The 25,520-nt window shown below is 41.9% G+C and overlaps 2 protein-coding genes and 1 non-coding gene across 4 annotated transcripts in view; 1 reads left to right on the top strand and 2 right to left on the bottom strand.

Moving 5' to 3' along the window:
• The window catches only part of PRSS12 (serine protease 12), a 62,756-nt gene extending 54,939 nt beyond the window's left edge, over positions 1–7,817 (top strand). For both annotated transcript variants that reach the window (XM_073340988.1, XM_073340987.1), the window contains 2 exons: positions 3,291–3,571; positions 5,837–7,817. In XM_073340988.1, the coding sequence (XP_073197089.1) occupies positions 3,291–3,571; positions 5,837–6,144 (589 nt within the window). In that variant the 3' untranslated portion in view covers positions 6,145–7,817. The remainder of the gene's footprint in view (positions 1–3,290; positions 3,572–5,836) is intronic.
• Positions 7,818–16,138: 8,321 nt separating this feature from the next.
• Positions 16,139–25,520, bottom strand: part of LOC140910327 (bifunctional heparan sulfate N-deacetylase/N-sulfotransferase 3) — a 121,590-nt gene continuing 112,208 nt past the window's right edge. Inside the window, exons 15-17 of the mRNA XM_073340984.1 lie at positions 18,437–18,488; positions 17,939–17,981; positions 16,139–17,083 (exon numbers count right to left, since the gene is read on the bottom strand). Coding sequence (XP_073197085.1) covers positions 17,974–17,981; positions 18,437–18,488 — 60 coding nt within the window. The 3' untranslated portion in view covers positions 16,139–17,083; positions 17,939–17,973. The remainder of the gene's footprint in view (positions 17,084–17,938; positions 17,982–18,436; positions 18,489–25,520) is intronic.
• Positions 18,068–18,198, bottom strand: LOC140911016 (small nucleolar RNA SNORA24). The gene has a single exon (XR_012158809.1). It is a non-coding gene; the product is annotated as a small nucleolar RNA SNORA24 (small nucleolar RNA).

Genomic DNA, 25,520 nt, shown 5'->3' with positions numbered 1-25,520 from the left:
AAGCTATGTAAGGCAGGGACTCTGCTATTTAACACAATTAACCTATTGTAGCAGTATATATGTAAAAATTCAAACTATACTGTGATCTCAAAGTGCTTTCTGAAAGAGAGTATAACAGATGGGGAAAATAAGGCACAGAAATAGACTTGCCCAGGCTCACACAGGAGGGCCAACAGTGAGAACTCAGGTCTCCTGATTCTCAACCTAGTACCTTATCGCATTGGTAATGGTTGTAGTAAAAAGGAAACATAGGAAAAGACATCTGAGACCAGTGTAGAACTACACATCAATGATGCAATAAAATTAGAATATAGAGGTTTTTAAAAGACCAAATTAGGCCTACTGCTTTAAAACACAACAATTATCACTCTAACTGCTTTTACTTAGTGTGTAATGCATTGAAGTAAAGACCATAATAACCCAGACATCCAAGAACACTGGCTAAATCAGTACACCTGAGACTGACCATTAACTTACATGCTGGATGTAGTGACTCAATGCAGTCAATAGATTTGCCCTGTTTAAAATAAGGTATGTGCTGATCCAGAAATGGAAGAGTGGGATTCTTCGTGGGATTCTCAGAGCAGGAAATGGTTAGCATTACTGACAGGCTGCAGATGTCAGGGATTTTGACAGCTCTGCTTTGATGCAGAATTTTGGACTTTACTGCTGATGTCATAGTTCAGATGATGTATCATGCTCCAGAAACCAGTTGTGGTCTAATGGACTTTGTTATTGTGGAAAATCTCCTTCAAAGCAATACCAGAGTAAATACCATATCTTAGGGCCCAATCCTGTTCCCACTGAAGTCAGTGGGAATTTTGTCATTTATTTGATCAGGCACAGAACAGAACCTTAACGTCAAATAGACACTTTTATTACTGGAGAAACCATGAGGTGTTTAACAGTGAAGATTTAGAAACTTATTAAAATTTTCATTCGCTGGTGAGAGGTGCCTTAGAAATAAGATCAGCAAACACTCAAATATGCTGGCGGGGACCAAAAGCTTCTGAATATACTGAAATAAGACATCAATAAAGGGAGCACTATTTTTTCATCCCTTTATTTGAAGGGACACATTCCTGTTGTTCCTGATGATCTTTGGCATTAGCATTAATGCTCAGAATTCTCCAAGGACACTCCCTAATGAAAATGGATCCACTGCTAAGATATCAACAGATTGATGTTTTGTTGTCTAAACAGTAAATTGGGTATTGCTAAAAAGATACCTGCAAATGTGGAGTTTTGTTTTGTTAAAGACCTTTCAAATAAACCTAATAAATCCAAGCTGAAAAAAAAAAAGAGGAAATTTCTTCATTAGTTTATTTTTCAGGGATGAGATTATTAAAACTTCATCAATAGTATGTTCTGATCATACAGACTCACAGGTTAGTTTTTCTGAGAGTATTTTAAGAAAGATCCACGTAAATACAAGATCAGTTTTTACAACTCTGTAATCTTCAGCTATTATGGGCCAGCTGCAATTTTTTGGATTGTAATTTCCAGCCACAAAGGAAGTACAGTGTAGTGGATAAGAGTATTACGACGAAAGAACAATATTAGTATTGTTAAGGAGGCTTTCTGTTAAAGACTTTCTCCAGTACCATAAAGCAACCTTCACATAAAATGTAGAAAATACATCAAATGATGATGTTGCAATTTTAAATAATTCTTCCTGCTTAGTTAGAGCAAAACGTAATAAATATATTGGGCCATATCCTGCTGGACTTTCTAAGTTTTTACCCAGGTTAAACTCCCACTGAATTCCACAAGCAATGCAAGTTTTTCTTGAGTAAGAACTGAATGAGGCCTGTAGAATTTGACCCTATAACATGTCATTTTATAGGGGAAGGCCAGGAAAGCAGCCTGAATTTAGAATTAGAGCTGGTCAGGAAATTTTTGATTATTTCATCAGAAAATGCTGATCCGTTGCAACTTTTCCTGGGAATGTATCAGTTTTGACTAATTTATCAGGTCCAGGATGGAATTTCTGCTCAAAACCAGAGAAAGAGATCCCAGAATAGCTGACGACCTGGTAATTAGGGCTACACATCTGGGATGTGGAAGTCCTAAATTCAAGTCCCTGCTCTGCCTGACTTGACCCTAGGTTTCTCACATTCTAGCTGAGTCCCTTAACCACCAGCTATCTTGGGTAGATGTTTCTATCAATCAAAACATTTTGAAAAGTCTGATATATCCCACTGAAGAACAGGAAAACATTTGAAATCTCAAAATTTTTTGCAGAACAAGAAAACCTTTTCCTGCCCAGCTCTAATGATAACAGATACTCAGTTCTATGACTATATGCTGCTCAGGACCAGCCTGAGGGACTCAGCCTTTTCCTGCCTACTCTTGAGCAAAGCTAAGTACAACCAGGAAACAGTGAGACCCTGGAGGGCATGAAAATTTCCAAGTGGAATAGAGGGTATGTGGAGAGAGTTTTGAGAAATCTCTGCCTGATATTTTTACACATTTATGTTGAACTATTACATGTCCTAGTTATCTATTTACTATAAAAGGGACTTCTCAGGAAAATAGTCAAAAGGCCGTGTGATTTTAGATTAGGGTTAAAAAAATAATAAAAAAACCCAACACTTCCCCAGCCTAACTAGTTTTCTTTTTCTGGAAATAGCCCTGTGAGCCCTGTAAATCCTAACCCTCAACAGTACTAAACAGATATCAACAATTATGATCAGGTGTGGGATATCCCACACAAGCAGCTGCCTGTGCTTGAACAGCCTTCAGGTATCTGGGGACATGGGTCCTTTCTGCCTTCTATAATTTTTCCTCTGCTCTTTCATTAGTATAACTTTAGTTAAGATGCGTAGAGGCCTTCATGCTCAGGTGTCCCCCAAAAAAGTGTTTAGTATTAATCAACATTTTCTTCATTCAAGACTGAATTTTACAGTTGTTTTCCTTTCATGAGTTTATTTGGGAGTATTGCAGTACTGTTTAGTCTTTACTGGTGGTTTTATATTGGATGTTTGTATTACTCATAATTATTTTAGGTTTTATTGGTCCCTGCTTGTTCTTTTAAAATAATTATCTACTCTAAAAATGAATACAGGAAACTTTCATTATCTGTATGGCTCAAAGCAAGGAGAATGCACCCTTTGGAATTTCAAGACACTTCTGAATTTCACATAACCATTGTTGAGATAATTGGGTTTACCACTAATAAAACTATTTTAGCATTGTCATCTATATGATTAGTAAAGAGACACTTTGGTCAGTTGGTTGTCTATTTAGGTTGCGAATTTGTGTGATGTGAGCCCTGGTCTCATCCTCAGGTATGGCAACAATACTCGGAACTATGCCGTGCGAGTTGGGGATTATCACACGCTGGTTCCTGAGGAGTATGAGGAGGAAATTGGAGTCCAACAGATCGTGCTGCACAAAGAATACAGGCCTGACAGCAACGACTATGACATTGCGCTAGTGAGGTTGCGGGGACCAGAAGAACAGTGTGCCAGATTCAGCACCCATGTCTTACCTGCATGTTTGCCACTGAGGCGAGAGCGGCCACAGAAAACTGCCCCCAGCTGTTACATCACTGGGTGGGGTGACACAGGTGAGAGTGATTTATATATTAATATACCCAAATTTTCCTCTGCCTCACCCACAACAAAGATTGACTATTTCTTAACCAGTTGTTCAATTTGCTATTTCTAATATGCAAGGTGGAATGACTGTACCAGGTTCCCTCATTTTAAAATAGGAGAAAAGCTTTTGTTTGCTTGTTCTCTCCCTCAGCCCCTCCATCATTATAGAGGAATAAAAGCACTAGTTTCTTTTAATTTAGTTTGTGCTTAAAAAAATAAAGAAGAGCGGAGCTGTCACTAACCTTGTCTCTTCACTCTCCCAGACTGTACAATGAATGACATTAAATGGTACTGTTAAATCATCCACTCACTCCTACAGCCTCCTATCAAATGGGAGCCCACATATTCACACCCCTTTAAAAACACAATACCAGCTCTGCCATATTTAGTCTTATTAAAGAGGACCAGAAATGCTTTTACTGATTTATTTAAATGACACCAGGATGTCAAATGAAAAATGGCCACAGCACGTATGTAATGGAGAATCAAGCGCACTTTCTTTCTCCTCTATTGCTGCCACTGCCATTTTCCAAATCCCAAATTTCAGCAGCTAGATTTGAGTGAAAAAGATCCTACTGAAGATGCAGGGGAGGCAAAGCACATTTACAATCAAACTTGGATAACTAGCAGGTCCTGTTACTTTATTGAGTGCGGATAGGAGTTTCTTCTCCAGAAGGCTCTGTTCCTTTGTAAATTAATAACCATGTTTTACTTTTATGTTTTTATTGGGTTCATGACAGTGCAAAAAGAAGCCAACTTTTTAATCCTTTAATCTTCTGACTCATTAAAATTGGCAAGAAAATGTGGTTAAATATCAGTTCTCTCTTTTTACATTAATTAATCTGTGTGCATGTATGCACACATATCTATGAGAGCATACTGAAAATACGGAGAACTAAAAACTGGGAAGAAAGGTTTTCAGTACTGTATATGTTTTACAAAAAAACCACACCTCTTAGTGTTTTATGTAATTCACTGTATAAGAGCTCTGAAATAGTACCACTAAATTTAGAACTTCTATTTAAATGGAAATACTAGCTACATCAAAACTTACTTTAAATGCAATAAATTACATCATTGCAACATTTACTGAGATTTTAAATGTTCTCTGCAATCAAGTTTGTTGTGCAAGGGTAATTAAGGATTTTTTTAAAAACAAAAAATGCTGCTGTTGTCACTTTTTTCAACTGAGAGAGAATCATGAGGCATGAGATGAGTTTTTATGATGTGTTACAGAAAAAATATTCAAATAACTTAAAATATGGAATCTTACTTGGAACCTCTACTTCTAAAGTGAAATAACCATTTGGGCTATTCCAAAAATTCAAACACATATATATTTACATAAAAAAAATCTTTTGCAATTATTGAATTTGAAGATTTGCCGCTACTTACTGCACCAAACATTCAAAAATGTTCAGCCTACACAACAATCTAGTTCCTTCTGAATGAACTTTATTAGAGACCAGTATTTTATTTTGACAAAAGGAGACTGAAAATATGTTGAAACAACACTGAGATTTGAGACAGAACTTTTGTTTAATTAAGTGTGATGTTTATGAAAGGTGCTAGACTGACAACTCTGAAGTCTGTTTATGCAGTGGCAGGGCTAACTTCTCTACCTTGTCTCTCAATTGTAACCTTGAGGAATCATTTCTTGGGAGAACAGGGTAGAATGGTCTCATTGACTTTAGTTTCTCAAGGAGACTTATCGCATAGTGATGGTAATTTTTTGTAAGAGCAGATTTATAGTTGGCTAACTGTTTACTAGGAACCAGACTGAAAGCATGAACTCCATTTGATATATTAACACCAAGTAGCTTGCTAGATGATAAAGACTTCTGATCATTACCAAATAAGGTGGCTTTGAACAGTGACCTAGAGATGAAAATCCCTTCTGCCAATAGCCGCATAGCCATTCAAACCATCTAAGAATAGCTTTCCCACTACATTTAAGTATTACATCATATATTTTTGTAGAATCAATTACCTAAAATGTAACCAAAAAATCCTGTCTTGTGAAGTATCTGTGATACAAGTGCTGCTAAACCAAATGTCTTTCTTATAATTTGCAGTCTTTTGAGGGAGTTGAGGTCTGATCCTTTTCACCTTTTTTAATTAATGCTGTAACACTGTATAGCAATATTTAAGTCACATTAATAAATGCAGTTAAATCATACCTGATTTGGTGATCATAAGTTTCTCAATACCAGTTATTTGGCCTTTCTTTACAGGAAGGGCCTATTCAAGAACATTGCAACAAGCTGCCATCCCCCTACTTCCTAAGAGACTCTGTGAAGAGCGTTATAAGCGAAGGTTCACAGGGAGGATGCTCTGTGCTGGAAACCTCCAAGAACAGAAACATGTGGACAGTTGTCAGGGAGACAGTGGTGGACCACTCATGTGTGAACGTCCAGGGGAAAGCTGGGTTGTGTATGGGGTTACTTCCTGGGGTTATGGCTGTGCAATCAAAGACTCTCCAGGTGTCTATACCAAAGTCTCATCCTTTGTACCCTGGATAAAAAGTGTGACCAAATTGTGATCATCCCGACTCAGAAACAGTAAGCATTAATAAAAGGAAGTTTCTGAGTCAGACGGGGCAGCTTGAACAGCACAGCCAATGCACAGCTGGGGCCCACACTGGGTGGGAAATGGACACATTCTTCTGTTTTGCATGTTTTTATTTTTGTTGAATCAAGGATGCATATTCACACTACTTGTACAGTTACAGATTAATGTGAAATTTCCTTCATGTTGAGCAAAAGTTTATATTTATATGGAAAAATGCAATATACATAAAGTTGGAGGGGAAAAGGGGCCAACATTTTACTCCAATATTGGATTGGGACAATTTGAGAGTTCAGTAGACTAGTTACTCCCCACGAGAAGACTGCACTGGCATTTATGCTTCAGGTTCCTCCCAGAATTACTTATAATCCTCACTTCCAGAGTAACCTATTTAGGTCAATGGTTGCCCCACTTAGAACTCCTCTAATTTAAAAAAAAGGCATTGTCCTTCTATTCTGTCTCATCTGTGTTTCAGGTATCAGCACAGCACAGGCTTTGCATGCACAGGTCACATTTGTCACTGGATCATTCTTAGTAACTCAGTAGGTCTACACCCTTCACTAGAGCAGTTTGATTGCAAGACCTGCCATTAATTATAACCCAATTCTTCAGAACAAATGTCCACACAGGTTAGTGTCCCCCACTCCCTGAATAATGCACAATGTCCAAGTACAACTGGTCAGTGCAGCAGGGTAGAGTAAAATTCCTGCAAATAAAGTGCCCTGTACACCTTCGTGTGCCAGATTAAAAAATAAAAGGGGGTGGGGGAGGTAGGGGCATATTTGAATTTCTGAAACACAGAGTATCTTCATTTAAGGAAATGCCAAAAAACAGGGCACATGCTATTTTTGGTGGGAATTACATTGTCCTATCCGCTACTAACTTTTGGATGCACCAAAAGCACTGCCCCAAAGGATACAGAATAAGCCAAAAATTTTCCTTGAATAAAAATGAAGGTTACTAACCTATAATAGGAGTTCTTTGAGATGGGTCTGCATATTCACACTTATAGGTACTCACTGCCTTGTGGTGCCTTACAGCAAACACCTCTTCCAACAGTGTCAGCTAGAGCAGTAGCACCTTAGAGACTAACCAATTTATTTGAGCATGAGCTTTCGTGAGCTACAGCTCACTTCATCAGATGCATACTGTGGAAACTGCAGAAGACATTATATACACAGAGATCATGAAACAATACCTCCTCCCACCCCACTCTCCTGCTGGTAATAGCTTATCTAAAGTGATCATTCTCCTTACAATGTGTATGATAATCAAGGTGGGCCATTTCCAGCAGAAATCCAGGTTTTCTCCCCCCCCCCCCAAACACACACACACAAACTCACTCTCCAGCTGGCAATAGCTCATCCAAACTGACCACTCTCCTTACAATATGTATGATAATCAAGGTGGGCCATTTCCAGCATAAATCCAAGTTTAACCAGAACATCAATGGGGGGTGGGGGTAGGAAAAAACAAGGGGAAATAGGCTACCTTGCATAGTGACTTAGCCACTCCCAGTCTCTATTTAAGCCTAAATTAATAGTATCCAATTTGCAAATGAATTCCAATTCAGCAGTTTCTCGCTGGAGTCTGGATTTGAAGTTTTTTTGTTTTAAGATAGCGACCTTCATGTCTGTAATTGCGTGACCAGAGAGATTGAAGTGTTCTCCGACTGGTTTATGAATGTTATAATTCTTGACATCTGATTTGTGTCCATTTATTCTTTTACGTAGAGACTGTCCAGTTTGACCAATGTACATGGCAGAGGGGCATTGCTGGCACATGATGGCATATATCACATTGGTGGATGTGTAGGTGAACGAGCCTCTGATAGTGTGGCTGATGTTATTAGGCCCTGTGATGGTGTCCCCTGAATAGATATGTGGGCACAGTTGGCAACAGGGTTTGTTGCAAGGATAGGTTCCTGGGTTAGTGGTTCTGTTGTGTGGTATGTGGTTGTTGGTGTGTATTTGCTTCAGTTTGGGGGCAAGGACTGGCCTGTAGGCAAGGACTGGCCTGTCTCCCAAGATTTGTGAGAGTGTTGGGTCATCCTTCAGGATAGGTTGTAGATCCTTAATAATGCATTGGAGGGGTTTTAGTTGGGGGCTGAAGGTGACGGCTAGTGGCGTTCTGTTATTTTCTTTGTTAGGCCTGTCCTGTAGTAGGTGATTTCTGGGAACTCTTCCGGCTCTATCAATCTGTTTCTTCACTTCCGCAGGTGGGTACTGTAGTTGTAAGAATGCTTGATAGAGATCTTGTAGGTGTTTGTCTCTGTCTGAGGGGTTGGAGCAAATGCGGTTTTATCGCAGAGCTTGTTACTCTGGCTGTTACTCTGAAGCTAGAGCAGTGTTTCCCAACCTGTGTGGCAGAACACACTGATGTGCCATCATGCTCAAACAGGTGTGCTGCAGAATTTTTTGAAAAAGTACATGTGAGGACATGGGGGAAAGCCACCTTCTAGTTGGCTGTCTCCCTCACTACCCTGCCTCCTCCAGGGACAGAGCAACCAATCAGAGCTCAATCTCCTGCTCCTGTGTGAGCAAGGGGTTCGCTTCTCTGTCCCTCCCCTTCCCTGCTGTAGCCACCAGGTGGGGGGAAGAGCCCATAGAGCTCGAGGTGTGTCGTGGCAAAGAAAATATTGGGAACCACTGAGCCAGAGTGCTCCTGTATCCCCCACCCCTCCCCTCAGCATCACAACACACTGAGAGCGAGGCTATAAGGGGTGGAGTGTCCTCACCACCTCAGTTCCTTCCACTGCAAAGCAAGAGACACGGAATAAAAAGGACTCTGTCAGAGAAGGGAAAGTAGGAAGCATGAATACACAAACCCATCTTGAACTCCAGATACACTTAAGTAACCTTCATTTCTTCTTTGAGTGGTTCTGCATATTCCCACTTACGGGATAGACTGATAAGCAGTGCTGAAACTAACCTGGAGGCAGAAACAAATTGCTAGTTGAATAGATTGAGGCACCCCCTTGCCAAATCTGGCATCCAGGCTAGAAGCCAAGTCCAGACCACAATGCCAGGTGAAAGTATACACCTAAGTCCAGGTTGCAGCTTTGCAAATTTCAGCATCTGCCACCTGCCTAAGGCAAAGGAAGTAGCCAGAGCTGTAATGAAATGCTGTTGGATTGCAGCAGGTACAGGGACTTTTGCCAATGTGTAGAACTCAGCAGTACATTGTTTAATCCACTGAGAACTACCTTGTCCTTATGAAAAGAAGTTAAAAATGTGAGTCAGCCACAAAAGCATTCAATTCACTTACTCTCCTGGCTGATGCAATGGCAATAATGAAAACCGCACAGGCAAACATGGCTGCTCAAGAGCAGACAGATTCAAAGTCCATTCATGCACACCCATTGTAGGTCCAGTCTGGCAGCTACATAATACCAATATCTGCAACATATTTTCTTGCAGATAGTTCATCCAATTCCTAATCAGCTTGTTCATATTACATTTATGACATGAGAAAAAAAATTAGAGCCCAAAGCCAAATGACTACAGGTTAGTCCTTTCAAATTCTAAGATTTTTCTTTTCACAATGCATGACTAAAAAATAATATAATAGCCAGTTTTCTTAGACCTCTACCCCCCAAAAAAATTCATTCACACCTGTGTTTCCTCAGCTGATTCTCTAATAAATACTACCCTCAAGACTAAAGAAACCTATGATTAAACACTATAAAAAGTATTTCACAGTGAAAAAAGCAACCCTTATTGTTGTGGCAATACAAGTATTAATGATGCAAGATTATAAATTAGTCCATAAGGAATAGTCACTACATTATTACATTGGCGTACTAACCTTTCTTTGTTAATGGTCTCAAAATTATTCAAGATAAACAAACACGAAACTTGTGCTATTTCCAGGATGCATGGGATGCCCATTAGGGCATTCTAAATTGTTATACACAAATATTTTCTTTGCTCATGACATCTTTGACAAACTATCACTTTTTAAAAGATGTAATGAAACCTCTGTAGGCCAAGGAACATTCAAGTGTGAAATGTGGCCATTCAGTGTCATCAAATTGCCAATGTGTGATTGTACAATATTGTGACAAGTAACTACTATTTAATAGTATGTGGTCCCTTCCCAACTCTGGAAATTCCAATTGTGACAATGTGTTGTGGCCTTTTGTGCACAAAATGCAATGCTTGTACTAATAGTTGATAGATGTGTAACTGTTACACTCATGTCTGTATGTGTCCATGTACACGTTCAGTTCTGTTACTATTATCCAATTTCACACCTTAGTTAGCATGCAAAAGAGTTGTGGCAATATTGTAGACTCCCTACATTGATTTAATTCTTATTCAGACGTGGCCCTCAATTTAATGGCAATGAATGTGTTTTAAAGGGCCATTCCCAATTTAAACATCTTGTTGGAATTGGTGCTATATTAGTATAATCAGGTGCGTTTATACAGTATTTGTACAACTTTCTGTAATTTTGCACTATTTGGAGAATATAAAACACTATGTTAGAAATGCAAATAAATATATTGGGTTCAACATCTGGAGAGCCTACTGTTATGTGAAACAATCACATGATGCAATCTAAAGTTATTAACATTTCATTGCTTATATACACAAATCTTTGTTGTTTAAAATAACTAAAGTGAATCTGCTAAATGAAAGGGAGGAAAATCTAACAAAAAAAAAAAAATCTGTGTCTTTAGAACCCTTGCCATACAAGGTGCATTGCTTTGAGAATTTTGTAGTGAAGTAGATTATAAAGCGCAATAAGCTAGGAAAGAAAGGTGTTGGGGTGGGGATGTGGAACTGTCTGATTTTTAGAACCCGGATCACCAAGAATCAGATTTGGAGAATTTAAGAAAAATCATGTAGCAGAGTAGTATCCATTTAGATTTCTTAGCAGTCCATTAGTTTTTGCTTACTGGGCTCTTTTCATGAGAAGCTTAACTTCAGTAATTAACTAGATCATCATTTCTCAAACTGGGGTCTGCATACCTGTGGGGCTCTGTGGGCCCTGATCAACTCCTCCCAGCACCTCCTGCACAGCCGTGGGAGGGAGGGGGAGGAGCAGGGATGGGGCACACTTAGGAGAGGGAAGAGGAGGGGCAGGGGACCTTGGGGAAAGCAGTGGGGGCAGGGCTTGGAGGTGAGCGGTGGGCTTGGGGGTCTGCAAAACATTTTCAATCAAAATGGGGATCCTCAGGTTGCTAGTCTGAGAACTGCTGAACTAGATTTTAAAAAGTTGCACTAAAACTTTTATCCAGACAACATGCCATTTTTATCTAAAGTAAATGGAGTTGTCTTATGTTTTACTACTTTATATTTTTTTCAGTGAACCTGTACAGTGTCAACTGGTATAATAAAAGCTGCCACATTTATTGGAACCCCTCTTCATAGGTAAAAGTCAGTGTATATAATCCAGTGAATAATTTATGTACAAACTTCAATATAGGAAGTGTGCCACACTATATTTAATCAGTTAACAATGGTATGAATTTTAATAGGCAGAAAAGTGTACTTTGAAGAATTTTGTGGATCAGTTTTCGCCAAAGCTTTTCCTATCCAGACAAGTTTTCCTTTAGGGAATCATCACTGAGTGGAATTTTCTTCTGGAATCTAGAATGAACCAGCTAAACAAGTCTTGATATATTGATAGAAATTAAGAAACAATACAGACCTGAGATAAATACCTCTGCCAATACAGGATTTCTAACTACAATATACTCTCCAATGTTTTGCACACTTTTGGTCTTACCATTTTCAACTCTGACTTAAAAATATTAGAACCTTGTCGCTATTAGTCCATTTCATAGCCATAATGCATCACTAGCGTAAGCAATGGTGGAAGCCACAGACAAGACTTGGGGCATTTTATCACAGTGGATGAGATTACAGGGACAAGCCTGAGATATGTATCCTACTTTCCATCATTACTTTTACTAGTGAGAATTACAGTGACAAAAGTTAGTTTACTTTGATGTATTCTAGTAAACACCCTTTGAGTCAACATTTCCCAGATTTCTGAAAGCTCACCCCTCAACAAAAATGAAACCATTCACTCTCCCCTTCAACACCCTCATGCATTGTTAAAGGCCAATAACTCAATTTATGTATTTTCCACCATGTGGGATGTACCCCACATTTTCAGAAACATTGCTTTAGGTCCAGCTGCATGTAGTATTTGAATCCCCCCCCCCCAGCTTCTCCAACCCCTCAATGCTTTTTTTTATTCTATGCATTTTAATCTGTCAACATCCTTTCAGATATCATCAATTAGACACAGGCTTCTAGATACAGTTTCAGCAGTTCTGTACAAAGACGGACTATGTGCTTGTTGGTCCATGAGAGCATCTTTCAATATAAAGTTTATTTTAAACGTAACAGTGCTGTCATGAATTAAAACATTTTTCTTCTCAGTGATGAAGTGCAGAACCAGTGGTTGGAAAAATGTATGAGTCCTTGAATTATTTATACTCACCCACAGGCAAGGTTATTAGTGCTGTCACATTACAAGATAGCAGCCATAAAAATATCATTAGTTACGTTGACATCCAAGTGGAAAAAACATCTGATCAAGTTCTAGAGTTAGATATAAATATTTGTAAGCTGCTTGGAATCTTAAGACTAAATTTTCAGAGGGTATGAAAGCAGATGTTGGCTCTGAATAGCAGAGTAACCGCCACGGAAACTGTTAAAATGAAGACAAAAATGCTAATCAGTAATAAATGACTGTGAAGCCCACAGCTTGCAGAGTATCAGAAAGTTGCGGTTCTCAATTGTGAAATTTTACAAAACATTGAAACTGATATGTCATAAAATGTTGGACAGTAAAGATTTAGTAATAGTACTTGAGCCAGGAGGGCTTTATATAATTTTCAAGGACTGACTACCATAAATTCCAGACAACAGGTCCATGATGACTGAATGATTACATGTCTTAGTGTAACCAGTTGCAGGCCTAAGTGTCTTTTGGTATGAAAATCCCCAAATGCAAATAGAGTAAGAAAGCAATGTATTTACTTCCCTAAAATATATCAGCATTGTTCACAAATGTTAGAAAAAAAATTATTTCCTCCTCCAATCTGCATATTCTTTCCCCAAGCTCAATTATTTGCAATACCCCCCCCCCCATTTATAAACATCTACTCATCTCACCAGATCTTTGATTCAGACCAGACCTAACAGCATCCCATTAGCTTGCTATTACCCTGTAGTTTATACTTGCACTAAACAGAACACCCCTGCACAATACCTTCACCTGTTAGTTTTTAAATAGAACAGATTTGCTATTTACAAACCCCTAAAGCTTGCCTTTATTGAGGTGCTCAAGATTTCTCAGCCTGTGCTACATCTTAATACTGGTCACTGACAGCCCCTCTTAATAATCTTTACATTTGTACACCTATTTATCAAGGTATTTCTACATGAGAAGTTTGATGTGTTCTTCCTTAGATACATCCCTGTACTGTAGTTCTAGTCCCCCCCAAATGTTTTGCTGTAGGAGCTCAGCAAAAGCTGTCTCAGCCCCATTTCACTTCCACCACACTCCTTGCTTATGTTGCCTAGCTGTCTGGTTCCTGTCATAGGATGTGATACCTAGTCAAGCCGGTCATCTGTCCTGCATGTTCTAGTCCTACTCAAGAATTTGTCCCCATAGCACTTTCCAAATTTCTCCCAGAGCAGCTGCAGTTGGTACTTGACAGATCAAGTCCAAGGGCATCTTGCTTTCTCTCCTCTGCAGCAGCAACCCCTGGTGGAAGATGATTTCCTGGTTTCTTTGGCCACGGCTATACTTGTGAGTTAGAGTGCATTAAAGCAGCCCCTACCTCACAATGCGTCCACACTGGCAAGGCACATATAGTGCACTGACTCCATGGCTAGAGCGCTCCTGGTAATCCACCTCAGCGAGTGGAATAATGTTTGATGCACCCCCGCTGGAGCACCGCCGTGCCAGTGCGGGTGCCCTGGCCTATTCAGGTGCTCTGATCGGCCTCCAGAAGTGTCCCACAATGCCTGTTCTAGCCACTCTGGTCATCACTGAACTCTACTGCCCTGCCCTCAGGTGGCCAACCATCAAACCCACCCCTTAAATTTTCTGGGTATTTTGAAAATCCCCTTCCTGTTTGTTACAGCTGCTTGTTCAGGTGTTTTTCCCCCCACACATAGAGGCAGCTAAAAATGAGAACCTACCACCCCATGAATTGCTGCTTCTCTGTAGATGGCCGCTGATCCAGCATCAGAATTGAAGGAGCCAGTATTGTCAGTGACGATGTTTTCTCCTTATATTTGCTTTTTTTTTTTTTGGCTAACAAATTGATGTTATGCTATCAGACAAAAAGTGATACTGACAGATGTTCAGCTCCTTTTCAATACACAACAGAGGTACACTTAGAACAAGTAGAAGACAGGCATATTCCACTAAATTAGTATAAAATTCTCATAATTATGCATTCACATGGTTCCAATTTACCCAGGACAGCGACATAACACTTTGGTAAACTCCGTGACCTGTTATCACGTGGGTGTAATTACAGTTTGGAAGAAATACCCATGGGAAGTAGTACTTCCCTCAGCACCCCTCCCCCGAAACGGACTAAGGAACAATTATTCAAAGTTTAATTATTGAAGATGAGGCATTCTACCCATTAACCATTTTAAATTTACCAATTTGGGTGTACAGTCCCAGCTCCAAGCTAGATAAACCATTTGTTTTAACACTATCATTTGTTCTGCTTAAGTACCATAGCTGTGCTTTAAGAACATTTATTCTCACGTGGAAGAACAAATGCTTTTAAGGGATTTGCTTAGAATACCAATGTTAGAGAGCATTCTATTTGGCCTAGCTCAGTTACATATTTTAAAAACAGTCTGACTGTGAAAAACTGAGTTCAAAACTCGTAATTAGGAATCCAAACAAACTTAACTGCTCTTCTGCTAAATTTAAAATAGCAAATTAACAGTGACACCAATGTTTAAAGCTCTTTTCTTTACGAAGTATTCGTGCATTGCTCAAATACAAAGTGATGAGTAGTAACTGAAGGACCACCAGTATTTATATGGCAGATGTGCTACTTTATAGAGCATACTTCGATAGCCTTTGGCAAAACTTTAAAAAACAGAAGTTAAATAACCAATAATTTGGTGTTTTCTGCTTTTCAAAAGGAACTACTGGAAAACATTTCAGTACAGTTGTATCTGTTCAACCAAGCTTTTCACTTATCTGCTGGGAAAATGCAGATATTCAAAAGAGTGCCTTTTAGTAAAAAGCACATCAGACATATGAATTAAAGCTATAAACTGTTCTTGCAAAGCCCCCATCCTGTTATGGGAATTTAAAAAAGGAAAATAGCAGCTCATTAAATCTAAAGACTTGCCAAACAAAGCATGACAAAACCCTGTTTCCTGAATTATTTAGGTGAACCTCCTTGAAATCTAAAAGAGAAATCCTTGACTATTTAAGAGCTTAACATTAGTTATCCTTTGATATGTTTCATATCTACGATAAGTTACAAGCAGCTAAGTATTCCTCTTCAGTTATTCAGTACCTACTAACTATGGACCTGGAATGGTGCTCAACTCTCGTTCAGGACTAGGGCTTTAATTACAATATTCTCATGGAAATCTGTTTAACCACCACACACCATATTCTTCCTGCCTTACGTCATTCTGTAAAGTTTCAAAATAACCTTGGCAGACATTGGCACATTCAGTTTTCTGGAAGTATCCTCTACAATGAGCTGCATTAGGTCAAGTTTACGCTATAAACTTTTGCTGACATAGCTACATCAGTGCGGTGTGATCTGAGAACATAGTTGTGCTGGCATAAGTCCCCACCAGAGACAGCAGCAAAACTATGCTTTTACCAGTATAAACTATACTGACATATCCATACTGGAACAGCAATCCTTGTGTAGACACGGCCCTACTTGGCAGTAATGCTAAAGAAAGAAAGAAAGAATGACACTTGCAATAAGAATATACAAGAAGTTGTGTAATCAGTGTATTTTATTCAAATGGCCTAGTATTTTTGTGAATGTAATACTTTAAATATCCGTAGTGGTGCGGTTCTCCCTGTGTAGTTACCAAGGACCATTAATTTCTGAGACAAGAATTGTGGCTGTTCTGAGGAGTGGCAGTTTCCTTTGTTCCTTCTAGTTTCTCCACTTACAAATGCAGCACATGATCTCAAGTTATTTGTCCAATATTTGGATTATAAATAGTTAGTGGAATCAATTCAACAAGAATTTGGGGGTGTTCTAAAAATCTGACTTAATTTTATAATTAGTTTTTTGCAGGAGAAAGAAATAAAACAGTGAAAGTTTTAATTTCTCCCTAAACCTAAGAAGTTGCACATTCTATATATACATATTTAAACAGGTGGAAGGGAGATGAGGAAAGATTAGGATTTTTGCAGCAGAAGCATGAGCTTTAGAAACTCTTTTTTGCTTTTGTCCTAGCAACCCACTTTGTTGCTTGATTGCCAGCCACACTACTGCATTAAGTCAGCTGGCATGGAAGTCTAAAGGCAGTGCACTGCAGCTTCCAAGAGGCTGTGTGTGGAACTATGAAAAGACAGTCTTCATGAACCAAATGGCATCTCAAGTTTTTAGGACCCATCCAAAAATATCCAATTTTCACTACCCACATACACACCAGATTTTAGCATTTATTGGACAGGTTTTTTAACACTTGCTCATGTTGCTGGCTGGCTGCAGCCTTTCTTGGGTTGGGTTATGATGTTGCACCACTTTCCAAAGCAAATAGTACAATTTTCACTGCTGGCTCTCCTTCCAACCACCAATGAAAAGGGTTTTTTTTGTTTTTTTTTTAAATGGCCCTTGAGCAAACTTGTTTTACTTCAAGTTTCTACAAGTCTGGCTGTGTTGTTTACCCCACCTTCTTCAGAGTCGTCACAACTTAGGAATGTTTGTCCTGCAAAAAACAGAGTTTGAAGTAACTGAAAGTGCTTCCAACAACAAAGATTAAAAAAAGAGTACCACTACATCCTATGGTTTACTTAAAGGCAGTTCTGAAGTTTAAAATCAAATTAGATAAATACAGTTATCTTGCTGGATTGACTAGAAAGTTTGTTCACAGTACAACTTTCCTAACTGTAAGTAATTTTGCACTACGGATTTTGTTAAGGTGTTGTGTTATGCCAGCCAGTTTCAAGTATTAAAAGTAGTCCTAAAACAACAAAATTTAGGTACGTTTTCTAAAAGCCTCCCAAGTGTGAGGTCACCTTTATTAACCAGTCTGAAACACCACAATAACCTTTTTAATCACAGAAATGTTTATCTGGAACGCATATAGGAAACATCCAATACGTCAAAACACATACAAAAAAAGCAGCATATTTAGTCTCCCACTGAAGGGACAGGAAATGGCTAAAATAAGCTAAAATGTGAACAGGACTACTCCTTTTAGTAGTAAAGCATCGATAGTGATTGATTGTGAGCATTAATAGTCAAATGCACTCTTATCAAACGATTTGTATATAGACACAGCTTTTAATTTCCCCCGTTTTTATTGACTTCTATCCCAAATTACTTATTTTAATCTCGGTTTGGATTTTTTTTCAGCCTGTACTTGACTATGGTACACATTCCAAATCACCACACTGGGGGACAGTTAAGTCTAACCCAGTTGTTTTAATACCAACGTCAACACAGGGCAAATCAGTTTCAGTCTTAACCCCAGACCAAGCAAGTTTTTTTTTTTTTTTTTTTTAAGTAATTACAAGACTTCATCTCACTTCCCAGCCCAGATTTAAAGCAAAGCACTTACCTGGCAACAGATGGTTGCTCTGGGTCTCAAGTCTGCTAGGACCCTGAAAGAGAGCACAGAGAGGGAAGGGAGTGAGGATTGCTGGGCTCTATCAGCCAGGCACGTGACTGCCGAGCTTGGACATGACACACGTGTTCCTTGCCCCAGTCAGATACTTTCACCAATTAGATAGTGAAAGCTTTGCCAAAAAGCAAGACGCTGCTCTTCCATGGCTAGGAAGGGAAGCTGCCACAGGAGGCAGGTCCCACGGATTCATGGACTAACGCGATCGGCGGCACCGAGACAACCCCACCCCACACGCACATGGGGGCTGGGGCCAGGCCCAGGGCCCGCGGTAGGTGCCAGCCGCCACACGGACCCGACGCTCCTGCTGCTGGCGGCACGCGGGGGCGGCCGGTACCAGAGCAGCGGCGGCAGGGCCTGACTCGCTCCCGATCCAGCGCCGGTGCGGGCCCCGGAGCTCAACATTTCCCTCCTCCCGGGCGTGACGGCTCCTACCTGCTGCATCCCGCTCCCACCGGCGGCGGCTCCGCTGCGGCCCGGTCGCCACCTGCAGGGACACAATGCGCCACGTTACCGGAAAGGCGGCGGCTCCCTCCGCCGCCGCCGCCTCTGGCCACGCCACCAGCGCGCGCCCCCCTCCCCTGGCGCCATGGTCTCCTCTCCGCCTCCCGCGCCCCAGCCCGCGGTCAGCGCCCACGCGCCGGCCAGAAAGGCAGGCCTCGGCCAGGCGGGAGCGCGCGCGCCAAGCAGAGCGCCAGAAGAATTTAGCCCCGTAGCCGGGCGCGAGACGGGGCCCGTTCTCCGGCGCGGAGGGAACGCCGCTCCCGCTCCCGCCCCCGAGCGGCTACCGCTGCCCCTCCTCAGCTCGAATAAGCGCCACGCGGCTCTCTCTCGCCAAGGCAGCAACCCCGCCCCTTCCGGCAAGGCGTACTTCCGGCGCGTGTGAGGGGGGGGGGGGCGCGGCTGCGCCCTGGCCCCTCCCCGTGGGCTAGGGGGCGCGAGTTCCCCCTTCTTCTCCGCGCTGCGACTGCGCAGGGGCGAGCTGCCCTGTTCGGGGCCTACCTCGCGAGCGGCTGGAGGAGGGAGCGCGCGAGAAAGGACCCTGGTGGTTCCGTGTCAGCCGCGCGGGGTCGCAGCCGGGGAGGTTGCCGCGTGCTCTGTGCACACTTCTCTGAACGTTACTGATCCACCGGCTGCACCCGAATTCCATCCTCTGTGTCTGTTTGTTACCTGCATGGGTCCGGAGCAACTTCTGGGGGGAGGGATAGCTCAGTGGTTTGAGCTATTGGCCTGCTAAACCCAGGGTTGTGAGTTCAATCCTTGAGAAGGCCATTTAGGGATCGGGGGCAAAAATTGGGGATTTGAGCAGGGCCCTGAGGTCCCTTCCAACCCTGATATTCTATGGTTCTGTGAAAGCTTGGCTCTTCCATGCAGCTGCCCTATGGTTCCTGGGGGACAACAGCCAGTTCAAGATACAGAAGCTCCTAGGGTGCTTATGTATCCTCAGGAGTTGCACACGTTGTCCATAGGCTTAGTGTATTGCACAGACCTGGGGGCACCTTGCATTCCTCCATTGCCAACCCTCCAGAAACTCCCTGTGTGTCACCGTCCCATTACCTGTTTCAGGACCCCCTTTGGTCATGCCATGGATTTTGTGTGTCCCCCATTGACTCCCTTTCCCTCATTTCTCCCTCCCTGTTTCCTTCCATAGCAGGGCCCCCCATTCTCCAGGGGTCCTGACTGCCCCATAATTCCCCCTCTCCCCATACCAGGGGAAATGTGTGCATTCTCATTCCGCTTTCTCCCCCATGCCCCCCCATTCCCCCATATCAGGGTTCCACATTTTCCCATAGCAAGGGATTCTTTGTGCCTCCTATTCCTGCATTACCCCAGTGCTTCTCTCCCATACCAAAGGCTCTTTGTGCACCCCCTTTCCACCCATTTCCTCTCCCTCCCATACCTGGGTCCCCCATTCTGCCCCCTGCCAGAGGTTCTGTGTGCCTCCCTTCTTCTCATACCAGGGGCTCTGTGTCTCCCTGTCTCCTCCCCTAAGCCAGGAGCTCTTGTGTATGTCCCTATTTCGCTCTCCCCTTGCCTCCCCATTCTCCCTTCTTCCCATCAGATGTATTTTTAATTTCTCCTTTCTTTTCTTTCTCTTTCAGGATGTCAGTATTTTTAAAGTTTATTGGGATGATCAGCAAAACTGAGATTGGGGTGTTGTTATGATGGAATGTGTTAATGGCTGCCAACCAGTTATTTCATTTTTAGACAATTGCAGAAGTGGTTGAAGCTGGTAGCTCTGCAAACCAGGCACCATGAGATCCATGTGTCTTCCATTTCTCCCATTTGTTTTTTCTGATTTTCATCAAAATCAATAGAGTTCTGGCCACTGATCACTAGATCATTCTCTGACATTTTGAAATTGTTCAGATGTGGCATTCAAAAGTTACTGCATTTTATTACAGACAATAAAGAAATGCCATTGGATTGCATGTTAGGCCTCAGTTTGCTTGGTCAATAATGTGAAGAGGCAAAGGATTGTTGTGACAGAAAGTTGAAAATGTAAAAGAAGATTAGGGGAATAAAAAATGATCAAAGAGTAAGTCTAACTCACTCGCTGAAAATTTTCTACCTTTGATCTCATTGGAATTCTGTGTTCATATTCAATTTAGAAAAAAGAAAAGGAGTACTAGTACTAGTACTCCTTTTCTTTTTGCCACTAGTACTCCTTTTCTTTTTGTGAATACAGACTAACACGGCTGCTACTCTGAAACATATTCAATTTAGAAATATTCCTGATAGTGGTGGTGGTACTTTACTAAGTACGAACAACAGTTTCTGGCCATTGGGTGGCTCTGTTGCCCTATTGTTCAGGTATTTAGATATTTAGCAAAAAAATGTTACTATATGAAAGTTTTTGGGTTCAAGAAGGTTCATCCACCATTGCTCACAAGCATGTAAATATATAATCCAATGATGAATGGCATGTGATGTTACAGTGTTCTTAATGGATATGCCAAACTACCGAATGCATGAGATCTTCAACCTGTTATACTAAAGTAACATGCTGAACACTTTACATATACAATAGGTTCTACTGATGTGGCAGAACAGTTTAGTCAGATGATGCTTATATTATAACAATTCAGGTTTACATTAGCATTATGTGAAATATGATATTTAAACTTTTGCAAGTCCATCATTTAAGGTATTTTATTTTCAGAGGTATCACTGTGTAATACTGGTAGTCTGCCTATACTATTTCTATACTACGAACTTTGGTCGACGCAAGTTATGTTGGCGTAAAGCTGCCACAGTTAGTATACCTCTTGTGCACGTCCATACTTGGCTCCTCGCGTCAGTGCTGCACATGCTCACCAGGGGCACAATGAGTAGGTAACCCAGTGTGCACCTACCACCGTCAAGTGCATTGCCTTTTGGGAAATGTTGGCAATGCATGGTGGGGCAGAAATGAGTTACACAGGGTGACTGGGCTCAAGGGGTCAATTTCCCAGCGTGACACAGTCTCCATCACATAATGTCATTTATATCCCATAATTTTCATGCCTTTTTTTCAAAATCCCACACACCCATGCAGCAAGGGTGGCATGTGAACCACCGGCTGGGGGAGGCTAGCTCCCAGCCCTACCCCCTCCTCCCGAGCCAAGCCCTCCTCCACCGGAGCCCAGAGCCGCCCCCCCCACCGCTGCCACTGGCCCAGTCCTGCGGCTAGCTCTTTAGCCCCAAAGGAGTGTCGGGAGGGTGGGCAGCATGCGGCCCCAGCCTGGGGGGTGGGGGGATAGAAAGACGGGTGGCGGATGGCCCCAGACTCCCCAGCTCCAGAGTGCAGGTGGTGTGCAGCCCCAGTCTTGGAGCGTGGGAGGGAAGGCAGTGTGTGGCCCCAGTCCTGGAGCATGGAAAGGTGGGCAGCATGCAGAACACTGAGGGGCTGGACTCAGAGCCGGGAGGATTGGAGCCGCAGCTGCATGCTGGGAGCGTCACGGCAGGGGGCGGGGTCACGCCTGTCTGGGGAGGCAACGCCTGTCTGGGGAGGCAACACCTCCCCCTGCCTATGTGACTTGCCACTCATGCCATGCAGCCTGACAGAAGCATGGAGTCTGCACAGCTCTGCACTATTGTCATAAGCATTGCAAGCTCAGGACACAGTATCCTCTGGTATTTGAAGAGCTGAAAGATGACCTGAACCAGTGAAGAACATGATGATTTCTTGGAGGACAGATTGCAGTGTGACATAGCAAGAACCAGTTCAAGGTGGTTGTTGGCGTTCAAGGAGCAGCTGCAGATGATGGAGCACTGCTTCTGGGCCCAAGAAATGAGCCCTGACTGGTGTGATCTCATTGTAATGCAGGCGTGGAATGATGAGCAATGGCTGCAGGGACACCGAAATGAGAGCTGCACTGAGAGCGGAGAAGTGAGTGGCAATTGCACTGTTAGAACTGCAACACTGGATTGCTACCGGATAGTGGGAAGTCATTTTGGTGTTGGGAAATCCATTGTGGGGGCTGTTGTCATGTAAGTGTTCAGGGCCATTGATCATCTCCTACTACGCAGGTCCGTAACTCTAGGCAATGTGCAGGACATAGTGCATGGATTTGCAGCAATGTGGTTCCTGAATTGCTGTGGTGCAATAGATGCACATCCCTATTTTGGCACCAGACCATCTTGCCAGAGTACATCAACAGAAAGGGCTACTTTTCTGTGGTTATGCAGGTGTTGGTGGATCACTGGGAACATTTCCCTGACATCTGTGTTGGCTGGTCAGGGAAGGTGCATGATGTTTGCATCTTTAAGAACACAGGACTGTTCAGAAAGCTACAAGCAGGGTGTTTCTTTCTCGACTGGTAGCTTATCATTGACGATGTTGAAATGCAATAGTGATCCTGGGGGACTGAGCCAACCCTTTGCTCATGAAGTAATGTGTCCACCACCTTGATAGCACCAAGGAAAGATTCAGCTACAGGCTCAGCAGGTGCGGAAAGACAGTTGAATGCTCCTTTTGGTGGATTGAAGGGACACGGGCATTGTTTACTCATAAAATCTCAGTGAAAAAACATCCCAATGGTTATAGCTGCCTGCTGTGTCCTGCATAATATCTGTGAAGCAAAGGGGAAAGAATTGCCACCAGGATGGAGGTGGAGGGCTGTAGCTGAGGCAACTCATGGGGGGGACATGTGGGGTCACGTGCCCCCCAGATTTTCTGCTTGGCTTCTATGGAGCATGCTCACATGGACTGAGCATGCTCAGTCGCCACCCCATTATTGGCAGGCATGAGTCATCTCAGGCAGACACAAGGGCTATTAATAGAAATCAATGTGGAGCTATATGGTTCAGAGAAGCTTTGAAAGTGTACTTTAACAGTGAGCCACAGTAATGCATTGCAGTGTGCTCTATCTGGCCCTGGTGTTTTGGGGCCAGTTACGATTTGTGTGGTGCTTGGTGTATATCTATTAATATAACACTGTCAATACATATATTAATTTTGTGGTGCTTGCTGTAGATTTATGATTATTACAGTGTTTGTCACTGATCCTATAAGCTGTGTCACTCTGTACAGTAACAAGGGTGCTTTCAAAGCTGCAATGCACTCTGCAGCTTATGTTGTGAATAATCATAGAATCATAGAATCATAGAATATCAGGGTTGGAAGGGACCCCAGAAGGTCATCTAGTCCAACCCCCTGCTCGAAGCAGGACCAATTCCCAGTTAAATCATCCCAGCCAGGGCTTTAATAATAAATAATAATAAACATGAATTATTTTCCAAAGAACAGAATTTAATTTAGTAACAAAACCAGTGCGAAGAAAAATCTGTGCACTTTAAAAACAAGTATGTTAAAAACTTAATGGAACAGAACTTAATAAGGGGAAAGAACATTTATGTGCATTTTACCTACACATACACTGACCTGTGAGAGCCACGGTTGATGTATGTGAAGCTGTGGGTGTCCTTAATTTCCTGAGTGTGGAGTGGTAGGGATAGGTATTTGGTCCCTGATGCCACGTGGAATGTTGAGGGAGGGTGTAGGGAGGTGCCGTAATGGAGTGCAAAGGGAGGCAAGCCCATGGTTGTTGAATCTGCGATGTGCATGCTCAGAGGATCACTGTGTTTGTAATTTGAAAAACTGCAATCATTATAGCACGTGTGTATTTCTTAATGCCTTTGGTGTGGATATAAGCCTTTATGTAACCATTTAGCTGGTTCATTCAATGCTGTACAATGAATATCAACGACTTTATAGCTCTCTGGGACTTTCGGACTGGCATTGTTCATTCAGACATAATTCACTTCTCTAAGGTGAGTACGGTTTGACTGCATTTTGAACGATTGCTGGATAATTATGTTTATTTTCTAATTTCTATCTAGCTGGGATAGTGCTAGATTTCACCCATGCCCAGTAGTTAAATATATTTATCCCATGTGTTGCAATCATGCCCTCCTACCATTTCCCCCAACTTGCAAGTCCACTGATTTCCTCTGTTCTTGACTAGGGACATCACAAATTGCAGATGAAAAAGAAATGGCCTGATTTTGAACTTTGTTTATACAAATGTAAACCAGGAGTAATTCAATTAAATCAATGGAGTTACACCAGAGAAAAAGTGGTGTGCAGTCAGAACCAGGTCCTAAAGAAGTCACAGCAATAGAATTACAATTATCAGAGTGTATGATGGCCTCCGTATTTGTATGTCAGAGTCAATAGGTATGATTTCCTCCATTCAATCGTGAGGTTGCTCCAATCATACTGATCATTTTGTTTCAATTTGGAGTTCATCAGTCTCCTGAAATATCTTCCCCATTACATGAATGGAAAGTCCAGATTTTTTTTTTTTGGTAGGTTCCTTGAACCCATCCAAGAGACAGCTTGTTAGTAACATCAGGGTGCACTGACAAAGGATTTAGAGGGGAAAAAAACCCTCAGGTGATTATGCTGTTTCTCAAATCTGACTGGACCAACTAAACCAAAGGCATTTATAACTGAACTCCTGTTTAACGTAACCAGAGCTCTTGCTTGATCATCAGATAGATTTGGATATGGATTGTTAACATTGGTTATGAATTGGCTTCTCCTTTTTTCTATTAAAACACTTTTCTTTTTAGTTTAAAACTTATGTTACCTGGGCAAGCTAAATCAAGTGTAGCATCGGAGAATGAAGATAGCTAATAAAATCAGGTTAGACAAGGGACCATTAGTATGCATATTCTGCTGTGTTGTTCCTGTCTCATTGATCTTGTCTGGGATTTACTATGCTCTCTGAAAATGAAAGTTGGATGATGGCATTGGGGGTTTAAAGGCCACATCTCTGGCCCAGATAAAGCCCATTTTCACCACTCCGATGACACAAAGGTTTTGTCTAGATTAGGACTTGGAAGGGGTTAGGTAATGGTAATGTTTGAGCAGCTGAGTGTAGATAAGGCAGTGTGCTGTTAACATGGGTTAAATTGATCCTATTTAAACCTAGGTATTTGTCATAGCCCATAATAAGCTCAGACCAATCAAGTGAGCAGCTCAGGAGCTAGGGGAGTGATAATGGAGTTCATGACAGGTTTCAGAGTAGCA

This window comes from Lepidochelys kempii, chromosome 4 (assembly GCF_965140265.1).
Source record: "Lepidochelys kempii isolate rLepKem1 chromosome 4, rLepKem1.hap2, whole genome shotgun sequence".
Taxonomy (NCBI): domain Eukaryota; kingdom Metazoa; phylum Chordata; order Testudines; family Cheloniidae; genus Lepidochelys; species Lepidochelys kempii.
This window is presented reverse-complemented; position numbering and strand designations above follow the sequence as displayed.